This window comes from Asterias rubens, chromosome 15, assembly GCF_902459465.1.
Source record: "Asterias rubens chromosome 15, eAstRub1.3, whole genome shotgun sequence".
Lineage (NCBI taxonomy): Eukaryota > Metazoa > Echinodermata > Asteroidea > Forcipulatida > Asteriidae > Asterias > Asterias rubens.
In genome coordinates this window covers 12,120,608-12,140,404 of record NC_047076.1, presented here as the reverse complement: position 1 = coordinate 12,140,404, position 19,797 = coordinate 12,120,608, and the positions used below count along the sequence as shown (strand labels likewise).

General features: G+C 41.4%; 1 protein-coding gene across 2 annotated transcripts; it reads right to left on the bottom strand.

Moving 5' to 3' along the window:
• Positions 1-816: 816 nt before the first annotated feature.
• Positions 817-18,405, bottom strand: LOC117300175 (protein Hikeshi-like). Of its 2 annotated transcripts, XM_033783895.1 has the most exons (6): positions 18,315-18,405; positions 14,575-14,701; positions 10,533-10,720; positions 5,780-6,017; positions 3,107-3,237; positions 817-1,096 (listed from the first exon to the last, which is right to left on the bottom strand). In XM_033783895.1, exons 3-6 carry the CDS (start codon positions 10,623-10,625, stop codon positions 896-898), a joined length of 663 nt encoding a protein of 220 aa, XP_033639786.1. In that variant the 5' UTR covers positions 10,626-10,720; positions 14,575-14,701; positions 18,315-18,405; the 3' UTR covers positions 817-895. The 2 variants fall into 2 exon arrangements, with proteins under 2 accessions (XP_033639786.1, XP_033639787.1); XM_033783896.1 differs by lacking the exons at positions 10,533-10,720; positions 14,575-14,701; positions 18,315-18,405 and adding an exon at positions 8,716-9,001.
• Between the last annotated feature and the right edge of the window lie 1,392 nt (positions 18,406-19,797).

The following is a 19,797-nucleotide window of genomic DNA, read 5'->3' as shown; positions in this document are numbered from 1 at the left end:
AATCTTAGGACTAGTCCTAGGAGATATTAAAATCCTAAGGCTAGTCCTAAGTTAGGACGGGTAACTCGAGTTAAAAGACTAGTCTTAAAGGCAGTAGACACTATTACTCAAAATAATTTTTAGAATAAAACCTTACTTGGAAATAAGTTATAGGAAGACGTTGATAGCATAAAACATTGTGAGAAACAGCTCCCTCTTAACTGATGTAGTTTTCGAGAAAGAAGTAATTTTCCTCAAATTTGATTTTGAGACCTCAAGTTTAGAATTTGAGGTTTCGAAATCAAGCATAAGAAAGCACACAACTTCGTGTGACAAGGGTGTTTTTTCTTTCATTATTATCTCGTAACTTCGATGACCGATTGAGCTAAAACTTTCACAGGTTTGTTATTTCATGCATATGATGAGATACAGCTAGGGAGAAAACTGGTCTTTGACAACTACCAAAAGTGTCCACTCTCTTTAACTCTTTGTGAAATCCACCCCTGGTCTTTGACAATATTACCAAACAGTGCCCAGTGCCTTTAAAGGGTCTGGGTACTTTTTACACAATGTCCACAGATTTCGAGAAGTGAGTAAAACAATGTCACACAAGTTATTTTAGTCTCAGTGTTAGCATGTTAAAACGTATTAGCATGTAAAAACCATAACATACCATACATGTACGTTTTTACTTGCAATCACTGAAAGTGAGACGAAAGTGATTTTGGTGACTTGTTTTAGTACTCATTTCTCAAAAACTACAGCACCTCAGCAAGTAATATTGTAAGGGAAGCTTTCTGCCATCATTATCTTCAAACTGAGTAAGTTTAATGTAAATCTGTGGACATTATGTTTTGTGTTACAAAAAGTACCCAAATCTTAAAATTGTTAAAATACAAAAATTACACAAGTACAGTTACTTCCTCCAAAAGTTCTGATCCTGCGCCATTTTATTCTTGAAGTTCTGAAACCATTTATCTAGGACCGTCATGGGGATCCAGCTGATGTTTGGCTGGGGTGTCATCTGCGACTGGTTTATTTCGAACGACGAGGCGTAGTCGTAGAAGTTCTCCAACATCTTCATGGAGAACTCTGAGAAGCTGGTCAAAGTCGACGTCTAAATAAATGGAGAGAAAACAAAAAGTAAGTAAAAGGTACTGGACCCCTTTGGTAATAGGCCGATCCATTTAGCTCCGCCCCATCATTGCGTATTGACCAATCACATCCCATTGCGCAACACAAAGTCTGACAAATAAAGTCTGACATGCGTATGCTTGGCGTGGGCGGACGAGTTGTGCAGAATGGCATAGGAGAGCCTCACGTGTTCTTGCTCACATGTGCGCCGTGGGCGGAGCCTAATGGATCGGTCTATTGTCAGAGACCAGTTTTCAAGCACTTGCCATGCCCATGTATCCCAACATGTATGCATAAAATGTGGAAGTTTGCCTTAATCGATTATCAAACTTCCAGAAAATAGTTGAAGAAAAAATTCTTTTTAGAAGTCTGAGAAAGGCTTCACGCCTGAAGTCTTTCGCAGATGCAAATATTTCAGTGAGAAATCACTTCTTTCTCAAAAACTTTGTTACTTCAGAGGGAGCCGTTTCTCACGATGTTTTATTTTATCAACAGCTCTCATCGAGTCGCATTGTGTTTCTGATCGTGATGTCCGATTGTGTTTCGTAAGTAAATTATGTCGTCATAAATAGTGGTGAGCAACACCATTGGTTCACCAAGCAGGAAGCCACGACTATTGTTGTAGTTGTCGTGGAGGTACGATTAACCGAGTAGTTAAAAAACGATAGTCGCTACTTGACTAAGCAATCAATAGTTGCGACTTTGACACTAGTCGCAATAGTCGCCCAGGCATAATTGCATCACGATTAATTGAAGACGTAATAATAATAAAGACAAGTTCTTATTCAGCGCATTTTTCAATAACCATCTCAATGTGCTTTAGATTAGTGCCCTGGTCATTGGGCAAATTACATCCCTGTAATCTTTCTCAGCCCCCCTGGGGAGTATACAGCCCTGAACTGCTTTGGCACACCAGTGGCTTTTTCAAACACAATATTAACCTCTACCCTCGCAGGTACCCATTTATATCCCTGAGTGGAAAGAAGCAACTATAGTCAAGTGTCTTGCTCAAGGACACAAGTGTCATGACTGGGATTCGAACCCACACTCTGCTGACTTTTCCACCTGAACTTCGATTCAATGCCCTTAATCACTCGGTCATGACACCCAACAAATCCGATGCAGCCCTTTCATTTTTCAAATGTTACTAAAGCTTCCAAATGTTTCCGCCCCAGAAAAAGCCCTAATATTTAGGACTCTGTTTCTGTGAACAGCACAAAGGAAGAGTCCTATAGAGGGCTAGGCGCAACCTGAACTCCTGAGATACTGGGCCCAATTTCATAGAGCTGCTTGAAGACACTGGACACTACTGGTAATTGTCAAAGACCAGTCTTCTCACTTGCTGTATCTCAACATTTGCATAAAATAACAACCCTGTGAAAATTTGAGCTCATTTGGTCATCTAAGTTGCGAGATAATTATGAAAGAAAAAAACACCCTTGTCACACGAAGTTGTGTGCTTTCAGATGCTTTATTTCGAGACCTCAAAATTCTTAATCTGAGGTCTCGAAATCAAATTCGTGGCAAATTACTTCTTTCCTGAATACCACCTTAATTCAGAGAGAGCCATTTCTCACTAAGTTTGTTACCATCAACCGCTCTCCATTACTTGTTACCAAGTAAGGTTTTATGCTAATAACTATTTTGAGTAATTACCAAAAGTGTCCACTGCCTTTAAGCACAAAATAAGCTAAGCAAATCAAAATTATGCTAACCGAGATAAAGTTACCAGCCAGTGAGAATTTTTTTAACAGTATTTTCTACTTGAGCAGCTCTATGCAATTGGGACCTTGTTAACCGGAATAAAGTTACCACATGTACAAGGGTGTTTTTTTCTTTCATAATTATCTCGCAACTTAGGTGGCCGAATTAGCTCAAATTTTCACAGGGTTGTTGTTTTAGGCAAATGTTGAGATACAGCAAGTGAGAAGACTGGTCTTTAACAATTACCAATACCCAGCCGACTGTGCACAACAACAAAATAAAAACGTACCTGGGTAGTTTCTGCTGGTATCTGATGCTGGATAACGTGAAGGGGTTCCACAGAGATTCCAATCTGTGACATCGTTTTCATCGGCTGCTGTACAGGCATAGACTGCATGAATGAGTTGTTTGTAGAACTTCCTTTGAAAGACACATTCAAACAAAATCATAAAAAGACAATCAATCAATCAACACGCAGAGGCAGCAAGGGTCCATCGCGCCGATTTCATGTGTCCACGTCCTACAGCCTCACGCCACATGTGGGCGATTTCGCTCGGCCGGCCAAGTTGTTAGGCCTAGGATGACCGAGGGCGGCCTCTGTCTAGGTCTCTTCCAGCCAGGAGCTGGTGCTAGGCCTCCCCTGGAGTTGATGGCGATGCTTTAGAGCTTTTTAAGCTGGGATGTTGTCAGCTAGGCGAGCGACATGACCGAAGAAGGCAGAGTGGTGGTGTTGAATTAGTTGGTTGATGGGGGGGCGGACACGTTCTTTGGGTGACCTCATTGTTGTTGACGAAGTGGAACCACTGGATGCCAAAAATTGATCATTGACACTGGACACCTTTAGTAATATTTTCAGAGACCAGTCTTCTCACTTGGTGTATCTCAAAATATGCACAAAGAACAAACCTGTGAAAATTTGAACTCAATTGGTCTTCAAAGTTGTGAGAGAATAATGGAAGAGAAAACACCCTGTTCGTACGAAGTTGTGTGCTTTCAGTTCAGATGCTTGATTTCCAGACCTCAGCTGAGGTCTCGAAATCAAATCAAACATTTTAGTGAGAAATTACAACTTTCTCAAAAACTACGTTACTTCAGATTCAGAGGGAGTCGTTTCTCACAATGTTTTTTACTATCAACAGCTCTCCATTGCTCATTACCAAGTCAGGTTTTATGTTAACAATTATTTTGAGTAATCACCAATAGTGTCCAATGCTTCTAACTAAGATGATTTCTTGCTTTGCTTTAGGGAATATCTCAATAGTCTTGCTCTGGGCAAGAAGGATTGTTCCTGTAGGTATTTGGGCAATTCCAAGCAAACATGGACATAACACACAAAAATCAAGTTTATGTCACAACTTTCTTTCCACTTAGAAGTTTTAGCTAACATATGAAACCAATTTTTTTTTAGTTGTTGACAAGGAACGAACCCAATTATTGCCAAATCAGAACTCGGCTTGGGCACCATGTAGGCGTGGCTACATTGCCTGGAAAACTGTAATGCGACTGACCGTAATGCGACTGACCATGGTTTTGCCATGTATACCTAAAAGTTCAAGTTGCTGACCATTTATAAGTATCCTGTTGGATACCCATGTATAAGAGTTGTGTGTTACATATAGTAACACTTTCACAATCTTTTTGATAGAGGAGATTTTTGAATTGTGACAAGTGTTTTTTTTTACCATGTCCTTTTTGTGTAATGCGACTGACCGGTCTTTACAACGTTATAACATCCAGAGCACAAAGCCCACAACATTTCTAATAATTATCAATTCAAAGCCTTGGGTGTCAAGTACGAATTAAGCTTGGGCGGTTCCTTCGGTTACCCGGTTCTACCCGGTTCCAAATTGAAAACCGGACCGGCGGTTCCACTCTTCTGTGGAACCGGGTACCCGCTTTTGTCGGTTCCGATTTTAAAAGACCGAGTCCCAACTATAAAAGGCTCTGTGGAGCCGATCCTGCGACGAACCGGCTCTAGAAATTGAGGCTTGATGTTGAAAGCGGTGACCGCAGATACAGTGTGCAAAGGCTTCAAGCCGACATGAGTATCAACTATCACGTGTGGCTGCATACACAGTGCACAGCCCCCTCCAATGCATAGGCATCTATACATGTATATCTCATGCATATACATGTACATGTACAGAGTCCAAAGTCCAAATAGACAGCACGTTGTGATTGGCTGCCGATATATCCATATTCATAAAAGCTTGCCCCATCCATGCACAAAACACACAGTACTGCATGCATGTACAGGCATGTACACTTGTATGTACAGAGACAACACACTGCATGCACTACGGATGTACTGCACTACGGACGTACTGCACTACGGACGTACTGCACTACGGGCGTACTGCACTGCGGACGTACTGCACTGCGGACGTACTGCTACACAACGGACGTACTGCCGGCTAAATCAAAGACTTGGTTAAATGCAGGGAGAATAGGTGCTCGGTGGCACGATGTCTGATTGACTTGGGGTGGGTATTCTGGTATTTTCGTTAAAAATAGATCGGCTCCAATTGTTTGTGTGTGAGCTCGGGACCGATGTCTGATTAACTTGGTTATTTTCAGTTAAAATAGATCGGCTCAATTGTGTGTGTGTGAGCTCGGGACGGGCGGCTTATGTTTTATATTGAATTGGAACCGGGTATGTCTCAGAACCGAGCTTTTTTTCGGAACCGGAACCGAGCCCCAAATTTCTGGAACCGCCCAAGCTTAGTACGAATCAGTCTATAAACTTAGAGGAAAGAATATCTCACACAGAACTTCTAGCACCACGATCGAGAAATGACACTGAAAAGTGTTATGCGACTGACCGTGGAATTGCCCATTTGCACGTACATGGACATGTAATCATAATATTTTGCGGGTGGAGATGTGACAGTTATGCCAATAAAACGGGATATAAACACCGGCCTGATGAAACATATTGACTACATTTTTTTGTCAACCATACCTTTCTTCAAGCCGACTACTTTAAAAATGGCACTTGGCTTTTCGTTGGTGATGAAACCGAGAAACATCCAGACCATTTCGCCCTCCGGTGACGGCCAACTGAAGTAGATGGCCCCGCCCATTCCCTCTGGAATCGCTCCGGTCCCGGTCAGGAAGACAACGATGTGGTTGATGGTAGCCGCATTGAAAATGTTGAAGAGGACATGAGTGTCGTCTATCTGTTGCATGTCCGTCTGGACCTAGAGAGTAAAATGGGTGAAACTAGTTAAGAGATGGTTGCGAGAACTAGATGTTAAATTTGCATTTGGGATAAAGAATTTCATATACTTTTGATTTTACCATTACACCGACGAGTAACTTTCACGAGTTCTCAGGCATACTCGATTACTTGGGTGGGATTAGAACCCAGGACCTTTGCAAATCTGTAGCAGTGTCTTACAAACTAGACCACCTAGAGTGCCTGGTAGCTAGAGGCAGTTTGAACCCTTTATTTAGGATGGTAAAAAGACACTGCTCGTTAACTGCAAGGGTCGATGGTTCGAATCCCACCCAAGTAATATGCCTGTGATTTTTTTTTCACAGAACTCGGGAAAGTACCGAGTACTAACATATCGGTGTAAAGGGTAAAACCACAATTGATCTGATTGCGAGTTTAGTGTTGGGGATGGGGAACAGAGGGATCTCCCTCACTCCGAGGTCTCTGTAGAAAGACAACGATGTGGTTGATGCTAGCCGCATTGTCATTGTTAGAGGATGACGTGCGAAGCGTAAACCTTTGAATGTCCGTCTGGACCTGAGAATAGAATGGGTGAGAATAGTTAAGAGATGATTGCGAGTGTAAAGCCCGATTCATACTTCTTCCTGCAAAAGCGAATGTGGATGCGTTGTAATTTTGCACCCCAAATTCGCAAGGAATAGTTCACATCAGTTTGCTAAGTGCTAAACAGCCATGTGAAATCGTCACCATTTGTTCTATCGCATAATTGCATTCGCATTTGCAGGAAGTATGAACCTGACTTTACACTCGCAATCCTACTGCTACTTGCCGTCAAATCGTTTGGTGTCGTCCACTCCGTCAACACAACCAAATATCATTTTGATAAGTTATTCCAATGGCAAACAACTCAGACAAGAGAGCATTGTACTTTATATAGCCCAGGTTGGACTCCTCCGTTGCATGCAACGCGACAGAGTCCAAAGGTCCCGTACCATTGCGAAAGATTTTCCAAAATCTGTTAAAAATATTTCTACCTAAGTTGGGAGTCTGAACTTTTACTCACATGTTCCTTGTAGTTGGAACTCCAAGCCCGCGTTATTTAAAATTGTTGACTTGTCTCCTTTGGTGTTAATATTTTGTGAAAAGAAAATTGAAATTTACGTTTTCCATTCCCACGTCGTCCACTAACTTCCGTGTAAACACTTTCTTGCACTGGTCACTGGCGGCGCCATCAACTTGCGTCAACCACTCACTAAGCAGATGGATAATAGTCAGCAAGCAATTTACACAAAGCGCAGAACATAGTATACCGAGCATAGACGTCTTGTGCCAAGACTCCATGTGCTGGAAGCGTATCTTTTTCCCAGGACAGATGAGGCCTTGTGCTGGAAGCATATCTTTTTCCCAGACAGATGAGGCCGTTAAGTTGGCGCATGCTAAGTGGCCTCATCGGTCCTAGGAAAAAAATATACGCGCGCAGGAAAGCGCCCTCTGTTGTCCGTCTATATGACAAGAAAAAGCCATGTAAAAAAGCAAGATGGCGGCAGACGGCTTTGCTGCTTATAAATATTTTTAAAGAAAAAAACTCACTTTGTAACCGAAATTCAACCTGAAACTTTAAAAAATTCTATTTGAGGTGTAGTGCTTTCCAGTTTTATGCCTCCTGGATTTTAAATGTGTATTGGAGGAGTTGAAGGCGATTTGATGGCACCTACCTAGTTGACGGCGAATAGCAGCAAGACAACGCGCTGCACTCTAAAGCCATGCGCACTTGAGCTCACACTATCAAGTGGTATACGATGATCAACATCGCCAGTGCAGCACTTCGACATATTTTCGGAAATAATTTCTTCCATGGATATATTTGTCAGCTGTAAACTCGTTGAAAATATAGTGTGGGACACTATGAATATATGAACGGAATTTCAACTTCTCAAATCAGGTAAAAAATTAAGAAAATTGTAGTCAAATTTGTGTTCGCATTGTAAAGAACCTTTATACCCAGGACGTCAGTGCAGTGGCACTTTAATCATATTTGAGGTTTTTTTTTATTTTTTTTTTATCAGGTTTATTTTTTAATTTCTTTGGGGTGTTTTAGTTTTTTTTTTAATAAGTTTCAAAGATCCATTCTTTTGTATTTAATCTGTTCTTTGTTATTTTTGTTAGTATTTTCTCTGTAATAGCGCCCTGAGCACTTTTGTGGATTTGTGCGCTCTATAAGACCTCATTATTAATTTTATTATTATTATCGCGCCCAACAGAAACTCTGCTCATTTTTCTTGTTAACTTTACCTCTTTTCACCAATCCAGTGCTTTCTTAATATTTTTTATTTTCAAATTTTCATCCACAGATTTCACGTTTTTCTTTTTCACTTCTCCAGAGAAACGGCACCCTCTGAAGTGCCATAGTTTCCGAGAAAGAAGTAATTTTCAATGAATTTGAATTTGAGACATCAGATTTAGAACTTGAGGTCTCGAAATCAACCATCTAAACGCACACACCTTCGTGTGACAAAGTTTTTTTTTCTTCTTTCATTCATATCTCGCAAGTTCGATGACTGATTGAGCTCAAATTTTCACAGGTTCGTTATTGTATGCATATGTTGAGATACACCAACTGTGAAGGCTAGTCTTTGACTATAACCAATAGTGTCCACTGCCTTAAGGGAGAATGCTGACTGGCTCATTAATGTCTCAATAACAAACATTACACAACGTACCCATGGCTCGGTACACCGTACCGATGTTCCCGTAGGCTATGCCCAGTCCGCGATGGTTTCCCGTTTGACTGTGGACTTCCAAGCATTCCACAAGGAGCAAGATGGCCGCCTCATTGTCCTTCAGAGCTGATGATGAAGAGAAGAACAGACACAAATCAAAAATGATTTTGATTTTCAAATAATTATTGACTTCTTTAAAGTAATTATCCCTGGGGGTGCTATCTGATAGTGGCTTCCTTTATATAGCACAATAGGAAAAATATAGCACAACTACGTCCCATATCCAAAGAGGTCCAAGGCCGAGGTCTTGTTGGATGTGAGATGCAGACGCACTATATTTTTCCATTAGCCCTATATAGGACTCTTCCTCTGTACACAGATACAAAGTCCTAACTATTGAGGCCTGTTACTGGGGCGGAACATTTTCAAAGCTTCATAACTCAAATCTTACCTGCAACAAGTCACTAATTTCAACAGATTCACATTCCATGGCGGCATACATTTTTCTGCGGTGGGTTTTGGTCCTCATATATTCCTCACAAATCCGTCATACCGTAGGTATAATGTAAGAGGGTCGTTCACAGTTATCAACATTTCCAATCCTGTCAGTGTCAGAAAGCTCTAGCTGCACTGCGTGGTAGACCAAGGCTGAGTTGTAGTCCGGTGGGCTCATGGAGTAATGAGTGAAGCCAATGTTGAAGCAGGAAACCACTAAAGCTGCCTGGTCACCTAGGGAACGAGAGCAGGTATAATGTAAGAGGGTCGTTCACAGTTATCAACATTTCCAATCCTGTCCAAGAGCTCCAAGTGTACTGTGTGGTAGACCAAGGCCATGTTGTAGTCCGGTGAGCTCATGGAGTAATGAGTGAAGCCAATGTTGAAGCAGGAAACCACTAGAGCTGCATGGTCACCTAGGGAACGAGAGCAGGTATAATGTAAGAGGGTCGTTCACAGTTATCAACATTTCCAATCCTGTCAGTGTCAGGAAGCTCTAGCTGCACTGCGTGGTAGACCAAGGCTGAGTTGTAGTCCGGTGGGCTCATAGAGTAATGAGTGAAGCCAATGTTGAAGCAGGAAACCACTAGAGCTGCCTGGTCACCTAGGGAAAGAGAGTAGGTATAATGTAAGAGGGTCGTTCACGTTATCAACATATCCGATCCTGTCCGAGAGCTCCAAGTGTATGGCGTGGCAGACCAAGGCCATGTCGTAGTCCGGTTGGCTCATGGAGTAATGAGTGAAGCCAATGTTGAAGCAGGAAACCACTAGAGCTGCCTGGTCACCTAGGGAAGAAGACCAGGTATAATGTAAGAGGGTCGTTCACGTTATCAACATATCCGATCCTGTCCGAGAGCTCCAAGTGTATGGCGTGGCAGACCAAGGCCATGTCGTAGTCCGGTGAGCTCATGGAGTAATGAGTGAAGCCAATGTTGAAGCAGGAAACCACTAAAGCTGCCTGTCACCTAGGGAAGGAGAGCAGGTACGAACGAGAGAGCCCAATTTCATAGCGCTGCTTAACTGTAAGCAAATTTGCGTGCTTACTGTAGCAGAAAAATTTGCTTAAGCCTTAGCGTATTTCACAGGTAAGCAGAAAAATTGGACGGCCATTGCGTGTTTACCATGGATTTGCATTGTGACGTCATTTATTTTCGTGTGGTAAGCACCGGAAGGTTAGCATGCCTTTTCATGTGCTTACGGTTAGCAGCGCTATGAAATAGAAATTGCACAGTAAGCACAAAATCGGCTGTTAAGCAGCGCTATGAAACTGGGCCCAGGTATGAACGAGTGAGCATACTGATCGAAACGTTGAAATAACTTGCCTCTTTGTTTTGCAAACACAAACTGTTTTTTCTGATGGGTAAGGGCATCGGTGAACCGCCCCTCCGACCGAAAAGTGGTTCCCAAGTCCCCATGGCGATCTGCCACGGCAACAGGATCTTCAAGTCGCTCGGCGATAGCGATGGCTTCTCTTAAGTACTCTTTAGCTGTTCCGAAGTCTGCCGAAGCCCTGGAATGCAATGCAACAATCATAAATTAAGGCTGGTTTTATCCCATTGGTTGAAAATGTCATATGACGACGTTTACCAGGGCCAAATTTTAGAGAGCTGCTTAAGCAGACAATTTTTGATTTTAGCATGGAGCAATACTCCATGCTTTTAGCAATTCCAAACAAGATACCAGGTACAGATAGCACACATGACAAAATATCTTGGCTGGTAAACTTATTCTGGTAAGCAATACTTGCCCTTGTCATCGAGTCAATAACATTCCTATAAACTTTCTCAGCTCCCTGGGGATTTCAACCCTGAGCTGCCATGGCCCTCTAAAGGCTTTTTCACTCACAATATCAACCCCTACCCTCGCAGGTGCCCATTTATACCCCTGGGTGAAGAGAACGAATTATAGTAAAGCATATACTCCAGCACATACCCCCCTCAAGCTGAGCGTCAACGCTCCGAGTGGGAATCCGTCCCGGCCCAGCCTGGAAGAGACCCAGAGGGCGACCACGCAACACACTGGTTGCGCCAGCTAGAAGTGGACCATGGCTCACCGGCACAGCAGCTGTGGCAGTCTAAAACAAATCGATACGTCCCTCTTGATGGACCACAGAGAATGATGATGATGATGACGACGATGACACAAATGTCATGACTAGGGTTTGAACCCACACTCAGATGACTTAACCACCAGAACTAGAATTTGATGCTCTTAAAACTACTCGGCCATGACACCCTAAAGCGAAAGAGGCAGAATTTGAAAGCACACAGAAAAAGAAAGGGTTTTGACCAGGGGCCTTTCTCAAACCTAGGCTTTTGGGCTCCGGCTCTGCGCACTGGTACGCAGTGGAAACACAGAGTTCAGCCTTTAAACTGACTACTTTTGTTACCCTTATTTTTTAGGGCGGGGTTATTTTTCAAAGTCTCTGGCCTTTAGGAATTTGGATCGTAACAAATTGGGGGCTTGTCCGGGAATGCTGATTTAAAGATAAGGTCAATCTTTGGAAAAGACCCCAGAATTTGTTTGTCATTTCTATCTGAAAGCATAAAGATGGTAACGGTTCAGTAGTAAGCATCATGTGAAATTATTCCATCATCGAAATGCCCGCTGTTGATCAGAAGTAAATATACAACTTGAATCTGAGAAACGACTTGGTGTTAATGTATATGCTGTCACCTTGCTTAACTAATTGATCCGTTTGGGTCAAACATTCATGACAATTTAACTAATTGATCCGTTTGGGTGAAACATTCATGACAATTTAACTAATTGATCCGTTTGGGTGAAACATTCATGACAATTTTCTCTTTTTTTCTCATCAGCAGGCACAGTATTTGCTTCTATTACGTATCTTTTTTTGATAATTTTGCCACATTTGTTGCTTCTCCATATTGAAAATTGTTAGGTTATCAAGGAAACTTTACGGATTTGGCCCCCTGTTATTGGCACACCTCGTTAGATAGCATCGGAGGAGACAGTACTGGGTTTCAAAATACCTGCTGGCACTGCTTTATGGGTAAGATTTTAGCTCTTTTTAACTGCATCCTCTCAACAAAATATCACATTTACATTTCAACAGTCTAAGCAAAGTTTCCTTTTTTTCATTCTGTTCTTAAACCGCATGAATCCACACCTCAAGGTGCTTTGCTTGACAGGCTGCCTCAAGGAACCTTCACAAAAGAAATCATCATCATCATTCGGCATAGACTTGCGTCCGTGGCCGACTCGTCCTCAGGTTGTAATGGTGTCGAAATCAGTGATGATAAATTAATTTTTGTTAAGAAGGAAAAACCCTACCATTTCTCAAACTACATACGTACTATGTACATTCAGTTTTCTAGCTGAAATTTATGAAATCAGCGCACAGGAGTGACTTATGAAGGAGAGTGAGATTGACTAGTGTTCCAAATTGTGGCTTAGTACTTGAGAAAATGTTTATAAATAATTGTATAGAATGCCTTTCTGCATACATGTATGTGTGTTGTATACATTATATATCAAGTAAGTGGAGCTAAGTAAAAAATGTGCTATAATTCCAATCAATAAATGCAGTCTCAAGTTTTCCTCAGCTAACTTCAGCGCCATACCTTTTATGATTCCAATCAATAAATGCAGTCTCAAGTTTTCCTCCGCTAACTTCAACGCCATACCTTTTATGATTCCAATCAATAAATGCAGTCTCAAGTTTTCCTCAGCTAACTTCAACGCCATACCTTTTATGATTCCAATCAATAAATGCAGTCTCAAGTTTTCCTCAGCTAACTTCAACGCCATACCTTTTATGATTCCAATCAATAAATGCAGTCTCAAGTTTTCCTCAGCTAACTTCAACGCCATACCTTTTATGATTCCAATCAATAAATGCAGTCTCAAGTTTTCCTCAGCTAACTTCAACGCCATACCTTTTGCCTACACCAACAGACAATCATAGATTCTCAACTTTGAATTCTCGTCTTTTCACAGCTGAATACATATGCTATTGGAAGAAACAAGCAATACTTTAAGGACCCTCTTGTATTTGATCCAGATCGTCATCTCAAATCCAAACATACTTCAATAACTTTAACATTTTCAGGGTCAGCCAACAAATCAGGGTCATGCCAACAAACAGGGTCAGGCAAACAATCAGGGTCAAGCAACCATCGGGGTCAGGCAAACAATCAGGGTCAAGCAACAAATCACGGTCAGGCAACAATCAAGCTCAGGCAAAAAATCAGGGCCAGGCAAAACAATCAGGGTCAGGCAAACAATCAGGAACAAGCAACCATCAGGGTCAAGCGTTTTTTATCAGGGCCAGGCATTCTAATCAGGGTGTGGCATTCTTATTGAAGTTGCAAAATTTCAGTGTGCAAACTGTCTAGTCTGTAGTCCTTTTGGTTGGGACCCTTCCTTGGGCATGTTTCATGTACGCATAAAAAATCTTTGCAGCAGATGCATAATGACAATGATTGTAGATAAACTATAACATGGTAGTATTTAAAAGACTTCAAAACCACTGAGTGTCAGTCTCTGTTCTCAAATTAAAGACTTCCCCTGATAATACATTAAATTCTATAAATGTGACTATTATGTACATTAAAATTATTTGGTAACAATGTTAAATTGTTTGGTTATTTACAGGCACTATTTTACCCATTTTCCTTTCTCGATGGGAGTCCGATCTTGCATTGGTCAACAATTTGCACTGGTAAGCTGTCATTAAAGCCACTGGACACGTTTGGTAAATGTCAAAGACTCTCACTTGGTGTATCCCAACGTGCATTAAAATAACAAACCTGTTAAAAATTTGGGCTCAATTGGTCATCATTGCATGAGAATGATGAAAGAAAACACACCCTTGTTGCATTACTTTGTGTGTTTTCAGATGCATAACAAATGGCTTCAGCTTTTAGTCCATTATTATTTTAGTGCAAAATTACCTCTTTTTAGAAAATTATGTCACTGCCTTTAACCAAACATTAAAAATGTAGGTTTCAGGAAGTTATTTTCTAACATTCCAAACCAATATTTAGAAATGTAAGCTGGTATCCAAATATCAATGGATTTGTATAAAAAGCTCAATTAACTGAAGATTTAGGCTAAAGTGTGCATTTATTTCTTATTTTTTTACTAAACTCCTGTTTCTTTATCCATTCAATGTGTGTAGCTTGAGTCCAGACTGGTGATGAGCAGACTCTTACAGACATTTGATTTTCAACTGGTGCCAGGACAAGAGCGTGATGATGTAATACAAGAGATTATTATCAAACCAAAAGGACGTAGTAGACAGTATATCACCTTCAGTCACTAGATAGATCACGCGATCTAGGCAATAGCTCAGTGGGACCAAGCAACAAATGAATGATATGATGATTTGAGGTATACCTGATAGACATCCATCTCAGCATTAAGAAAAGCACCCACCACCGTGGCATCCAATCTCCTTACTCAACGAGATATCGTTGAACGTCAGACGCATCGTGAAAGAAATCTGCAATCCAATACCTCTTCTCTAGAAATACAAAGCAGAGTGAAGAAATACATGTTATATCGGCACCTTTGAATGGTGTTATAACATCAGATTCCTTTAATGCTGTGTAATTATTATTATTACTAGTTTAATTGTTTAATTTCAATCAAATTCACTTCATTTTCAACAAAACAAAACCATCTACCCAAACCAACTGCCAATTGTTACCACCTACTCCTGGGGCTGAAACATGGAAATCCTCCACTAGGGGCCAGGCTAGTTTAAGCAGAATGCAGAATTGCTTTATGAAGCAATGATGGTAAAGTGCCTTGCTCAAAGGAAACAAGTGTCATGACCAGAATTCAAACCTACACTCTGCTGCTACATGTAGCTGACAACACTAGAGCTTGTGAGCTGAATTATGGTAAGAATTTGTAACTTTTTAACAATGAGTTTGCGGAGAGGATTTTCTGGACCCATTACAGGCTCATTCAATGAGAGTTCAAAGCACTCACATACATACTAGCCCCATAATATGGTTCAATCCACTGTGTATCCTCGGCCCCAGCACAATATAAATTTCTTTCATTTTTTGTTTTCGGGTTCCCTTAACCATTTATAAATAATGGTACGATCAATTGGTAAAAATTGAAGGAAACGGACCCATGAGAACGTGGGCGCGGGTCGAAAACAACCAGTTGTCAAGGTCGCTGAGAAAATTCATTTGGTTTTTACCCACAACGTGTGATGTCTTTTGAACAAATCCTCGAGAAGCATTATGCCTAGATAGGTAAGTTTTATGATGCAGATCGTTGCAGTACGATTTTTGTCTCCCAAAAAAGCGATTTAATTGACAGCAATGGTGCTAGGGCCAGCAAGGATACAAAGTGGACTGGACAAATACATGGGGCTAAGGTTTGGGGCACTGTAGTCTTTTTTCCCAAACCGCCGATAATGACAAATTGCGAAAAAAAGAGGCAAAAAGAAGTACAGTGCTCAGTAACTGGATCTATACTAATTTTGGAAAAGCCATTCCACACGTTCCAAGCTGAAGGGTAAACCTTTTATTTGGTGTTGAGGATCTGAACCTCGAGGTTTGTTGAAACTATTACAATAGTGGAACGAACCTCATAATTACAGGGCAGGAGTGTAGACGACGCGTAGTAGTGTAGGCTAGCCCATGGCTAGCCTATGTATGTATGATAAAACATGGATAAAGTAGCTATATGGCCTACCCGGTAACTACCTACACTCTACAGCTTTCCTTTACCAAATTACGCAAATTACGCTTATCATCATCTGTCTCTCTCCAGCCAGGCCAGGCCATATAAAAATTACATGTTTATAATTATGTGTTTGGCCTGCTGGATGTAGCCTAGCTCAAAACAGTCGAATTATTCACTCCGAAAAAAGACCGCCGCTGTATAAAAACCTACCCGTCATACACTGTGCGTAAAATGTGTGTAACCACATCGCACGACACGATGCCCCCGTACACTATCCGCATGTGTCGGCCGCTAGGCCGACAGCCTTGTAGGGTCTGTGTTGAAGCCACTGACCTCATTACTATAATAAGCGAAGAGTTCCCACGGTCAACTCATTACCATAATGCCTGCGAAAGACGAGACATGTTTACATATCACCACACCACCACCACGGACGCTCAGCGAGCATTATAGGGTCCAAAGGTCGTGATAAGGGAAGTGCGTGATTGGACGTCAAAATGAATAATTCATCCGATGCACATCCTGTGTTGTCTGATAGGTCTGACGAAAGATATACATATTCATGAGCTGCATACTAGCATATCCGAGAGCCCCCCCATTTTTTTCCAATAGTGGAATTTTTTTTCATGAAACACATTAAACCCGGAAGTGGTACGAGTTAGTGGTACGAGTGCGGATGACTTGTGTCCACAGTAGTTGAATGATGTGACAGTGTGTATAGTGTATACGGGTGTGGGTCATGCGGTGTGATTACACGCACCACGCACAGTGTATACGGGTGGGTTTACAGCAGCGTCGTTTCGGATGAATAATGTGACTGCCTTGAGCAAGGCTATGCTGGATGGATCGAATCCACTCAGCTCATCATATCTAAAGTTAATAATGGAATTACACAATTATTAATTGGGTGTGAACAAAGACAAATTTACCAGAGCGAGACTTGAACCAAGGACCTCTAGATAAACGTACGAGTGCTCTACCAACTGAGCTATCCAGCCCTTTGTTAGCAGTTCCCCTTTTTTAAACAACTTTATTTGTAGATAATTATAATAATAAAAACAATAGACCGTCACTGCAGCTAAAGTCATAGTGTGTTTAGTTTTGTAATGTAAGAACTGTTGCGGACTGGAATCACCATTCAGTCACCAATACTCCATATAGACCAATATTGTGATTATCGCCTGGTTGATTTTGCTGAATGGATGAAAGGCACCGGGGGGGTGGGGGGGGGGAGGGGGCATACAACAATAGTGTCTATTTTTGTTTCCCTTCCTACAATGCTTTTCGGCAGAATTAGCTACCTCCATGATCTGAGTGAGTAACTTTATTTATGCTACTCTCACACTTGGGCGAATATCTTGCAAATACGAATGTTTGAAATTCGCGATGAATTCGCCCAAATGTTACGATTTAATACTGAATGTCCTATGTCGTCCTTAAACCTCTCCTTACCAATATCTTACGCATAAAACGTACGCTTTACCAACAGTACCAATGGCTTATCAAATGCTTAAGCAAATCGATGGTGAATTACCGTCTTCACAACATTCGCTGAATGTACGGAAGCGCTTCGTATTGCCCCTCTTACAGAGTGGCGAATGTTCTTGCGAACATGAATTTGAACTGCACGTATAATTCGTCCAAAATAGCAGTTGGATAGTGACTATTTTCATCTCGGTCTCACCCCTCGATCGTCTTCGGTCGGCCCTCTCCTTACCAACAGCTTACAAATATATTACGGATGCGCAACGCTTGCCAATGCCTTTTACGAACGTTGCAAATGCTTACGCACGCTTTACCAACGTTACCAATCAATGCTAACGAAAATCACGCCGAATGACCGTCTTCGCAACATTCGCTGAAATCAACAAACCGGTTTGTAAATTGAGCGATCTTCGTAAGGTGGGGAATAACTTGTGAACGTTCTGAATTTGTCACCAACGCTTACGAAGACAAGGCGACTGCTGCGAAGTTTGAGCGATTGTCAAATATCTCCTTTCCATTAATAATAAAAGCATATTCGCTAGTAGTAGTAGTACTATAGTAGCATATTCACCGTGTGAGAGCAGCATAAAGTGACCAATCTTCGCAAGGAGGTGGAGAATGACTTGTGAACGTGATGAATTTGTGGCGAATGTTGCAAAGTTTGAGCGATTGTTAAATATTTCCGTTCATAAGCACATTCGCTAGCATATTCTCCCCAGTGACATGTGAGAGTAGCATTACTTGCTCTATGTTTAGTTAGACTTTAGTTAAAGCATGGAGGTAGAATTCTACCTCCATGGTTAGAGGGAGCTCGGGAGATGAAAACAAATTCTGGGCCCTGTGTTGCATACTTTTTATTTACCACCACTCCAGGTGAAAACAAACACTATCTAGAAACAATTACATAATTGGAACATAGTGTTACAATTCTTAGATAATCTTACCTCATTTAATTGCTCTTAGTCTTACACAAACTAGGTGTTTGTCGATTTGTACATTTTCTGGTCACCAGCAAAAACTAATTCTACTTCACACTTCCAGCACGACGCGTGATGGCCCTGTGTACACTCTCCCTCTAAGAAGGCGGAGCGGCCCCCTTGCCATTTTAAAATGTAAAAAGAACAAGGAAAACGAATTTTGTTCCCTTAATCCCCTCCCAAACCTTTGTAATGAAACCAAAACGAACCGATTCCCATATTCATCTCCGTTTTCAAAATTTTCGAACAGGAAAAGGAAAAAGCAAACCTTTTTCCTTTTACCGTTTTGGAATCCACGCAAAGGAAAAACGAACGACGAAACCCTTTACCGGTGATCGTGTTATGGAACGCCAAAGAGGCAATAGGTAAAGGGTTACGGCGTTTGTTTTTTCTTTTTTCTTTTTTCAGATTAAACAACGGTAAAGGGTAAAGGGTTTGTTTTTCGTTTTTCCTTGCTGGAATTAAAAAACCGGTAACGGATGAAGGAGACTTGTTATTCAACAGAAGACATTTGTGCACATTTTGCTGTATGAGGTTGGGTGGCTAATGTGCAGCCAAGTTAAAAATTACAGTTAAGCCTATTTGTCTGGGTACTGCACGCCGTGTCTTCGGACTAGCGCACGGCAAACCGATGCACATCACACGGCAAACCGATGTCGGCCGTCGTCTTGTAGAACTAAGACATATCATGTGACGCGATCTGAACCAATGAGAAGGCAGAATACTGGTTAGGGGTGTTATAATTAAATTTAGTTTATCTGGAACCAGTTGAAAACCAGTTGACGTTGGGCGGATCACTCCCGAGTTTTATGCCCTCTCACTCAAAAATTTTCCCATTTTCCCTTCTCTTGCTACCTCCATGGTCTTGCAAAGAGTTAGATTTCAAAGAAATGATTTCTGCCAGTTTAGTCATACATTGTTCGTTTTGGATGAGCCCTAACTAAAAAAAAGCTTAGTAGCTAACCTACCAAACACTATACAATAAGGCCAAATTTTTGGATAGCTCGATCAGAAAACTGTTGGCATCGGCTCTGGTTCTGTGTCACTATGATTACTGTTCTTCATTTTGGTATGATAGCTTAACTAAACACACTAAAACCAAATTACAGACTTCCCAAAACAAGTTGACTAGATTTGTTCTTAATCTGAAGCCAAGGACTCACTTAACGGTAGATCATTTCAAACAAGTTGGTTGGCTCCCAGTCCAGAACCGGATTGATCAATTGAAACTATGTAGTATATTTCGTATCTTGACTTCCTTGGCTCCGGATTATTTTTAAAGATTTTTTTCAACTGACAAGTAGTACTCGCTTCTATAACACCCGATCAAATCACTTTTCTTTTGATATTCCCCATCATCACAGTTATGGTCAACACTCCTTCCGAGTTTCTGGGGCAAAGTTATGGAATAAACTTCCCATCATGCTCCGGAACACAAATTCATCCCTAG

Excerpts from the sequence above, each read along its gene's own strand:
- LOC117300175 (XM_033783895.1), bottom strand. The coding sequence starts at position 10,625 with ATGGGGACTTGGGAACCACTTTTCGGTCGGAGGGGCGGTTCACCGATG. Across the intron at positions 6,018-10,532 it reads TGTGTTTGCAAAACAAAGAG|GTCCAGACGGACATGCAACA; the intron begins GCAAGTTATTTC and ends TTTACTCTCTAG. Across the intron at positions 1,097-3,106 it reads TACCAGCAGAAACTACCCAG|ACGTCGACTTTGACCAGCTT; the intron begins GTACGTTTTTAT and ends CCATTTATTTAG.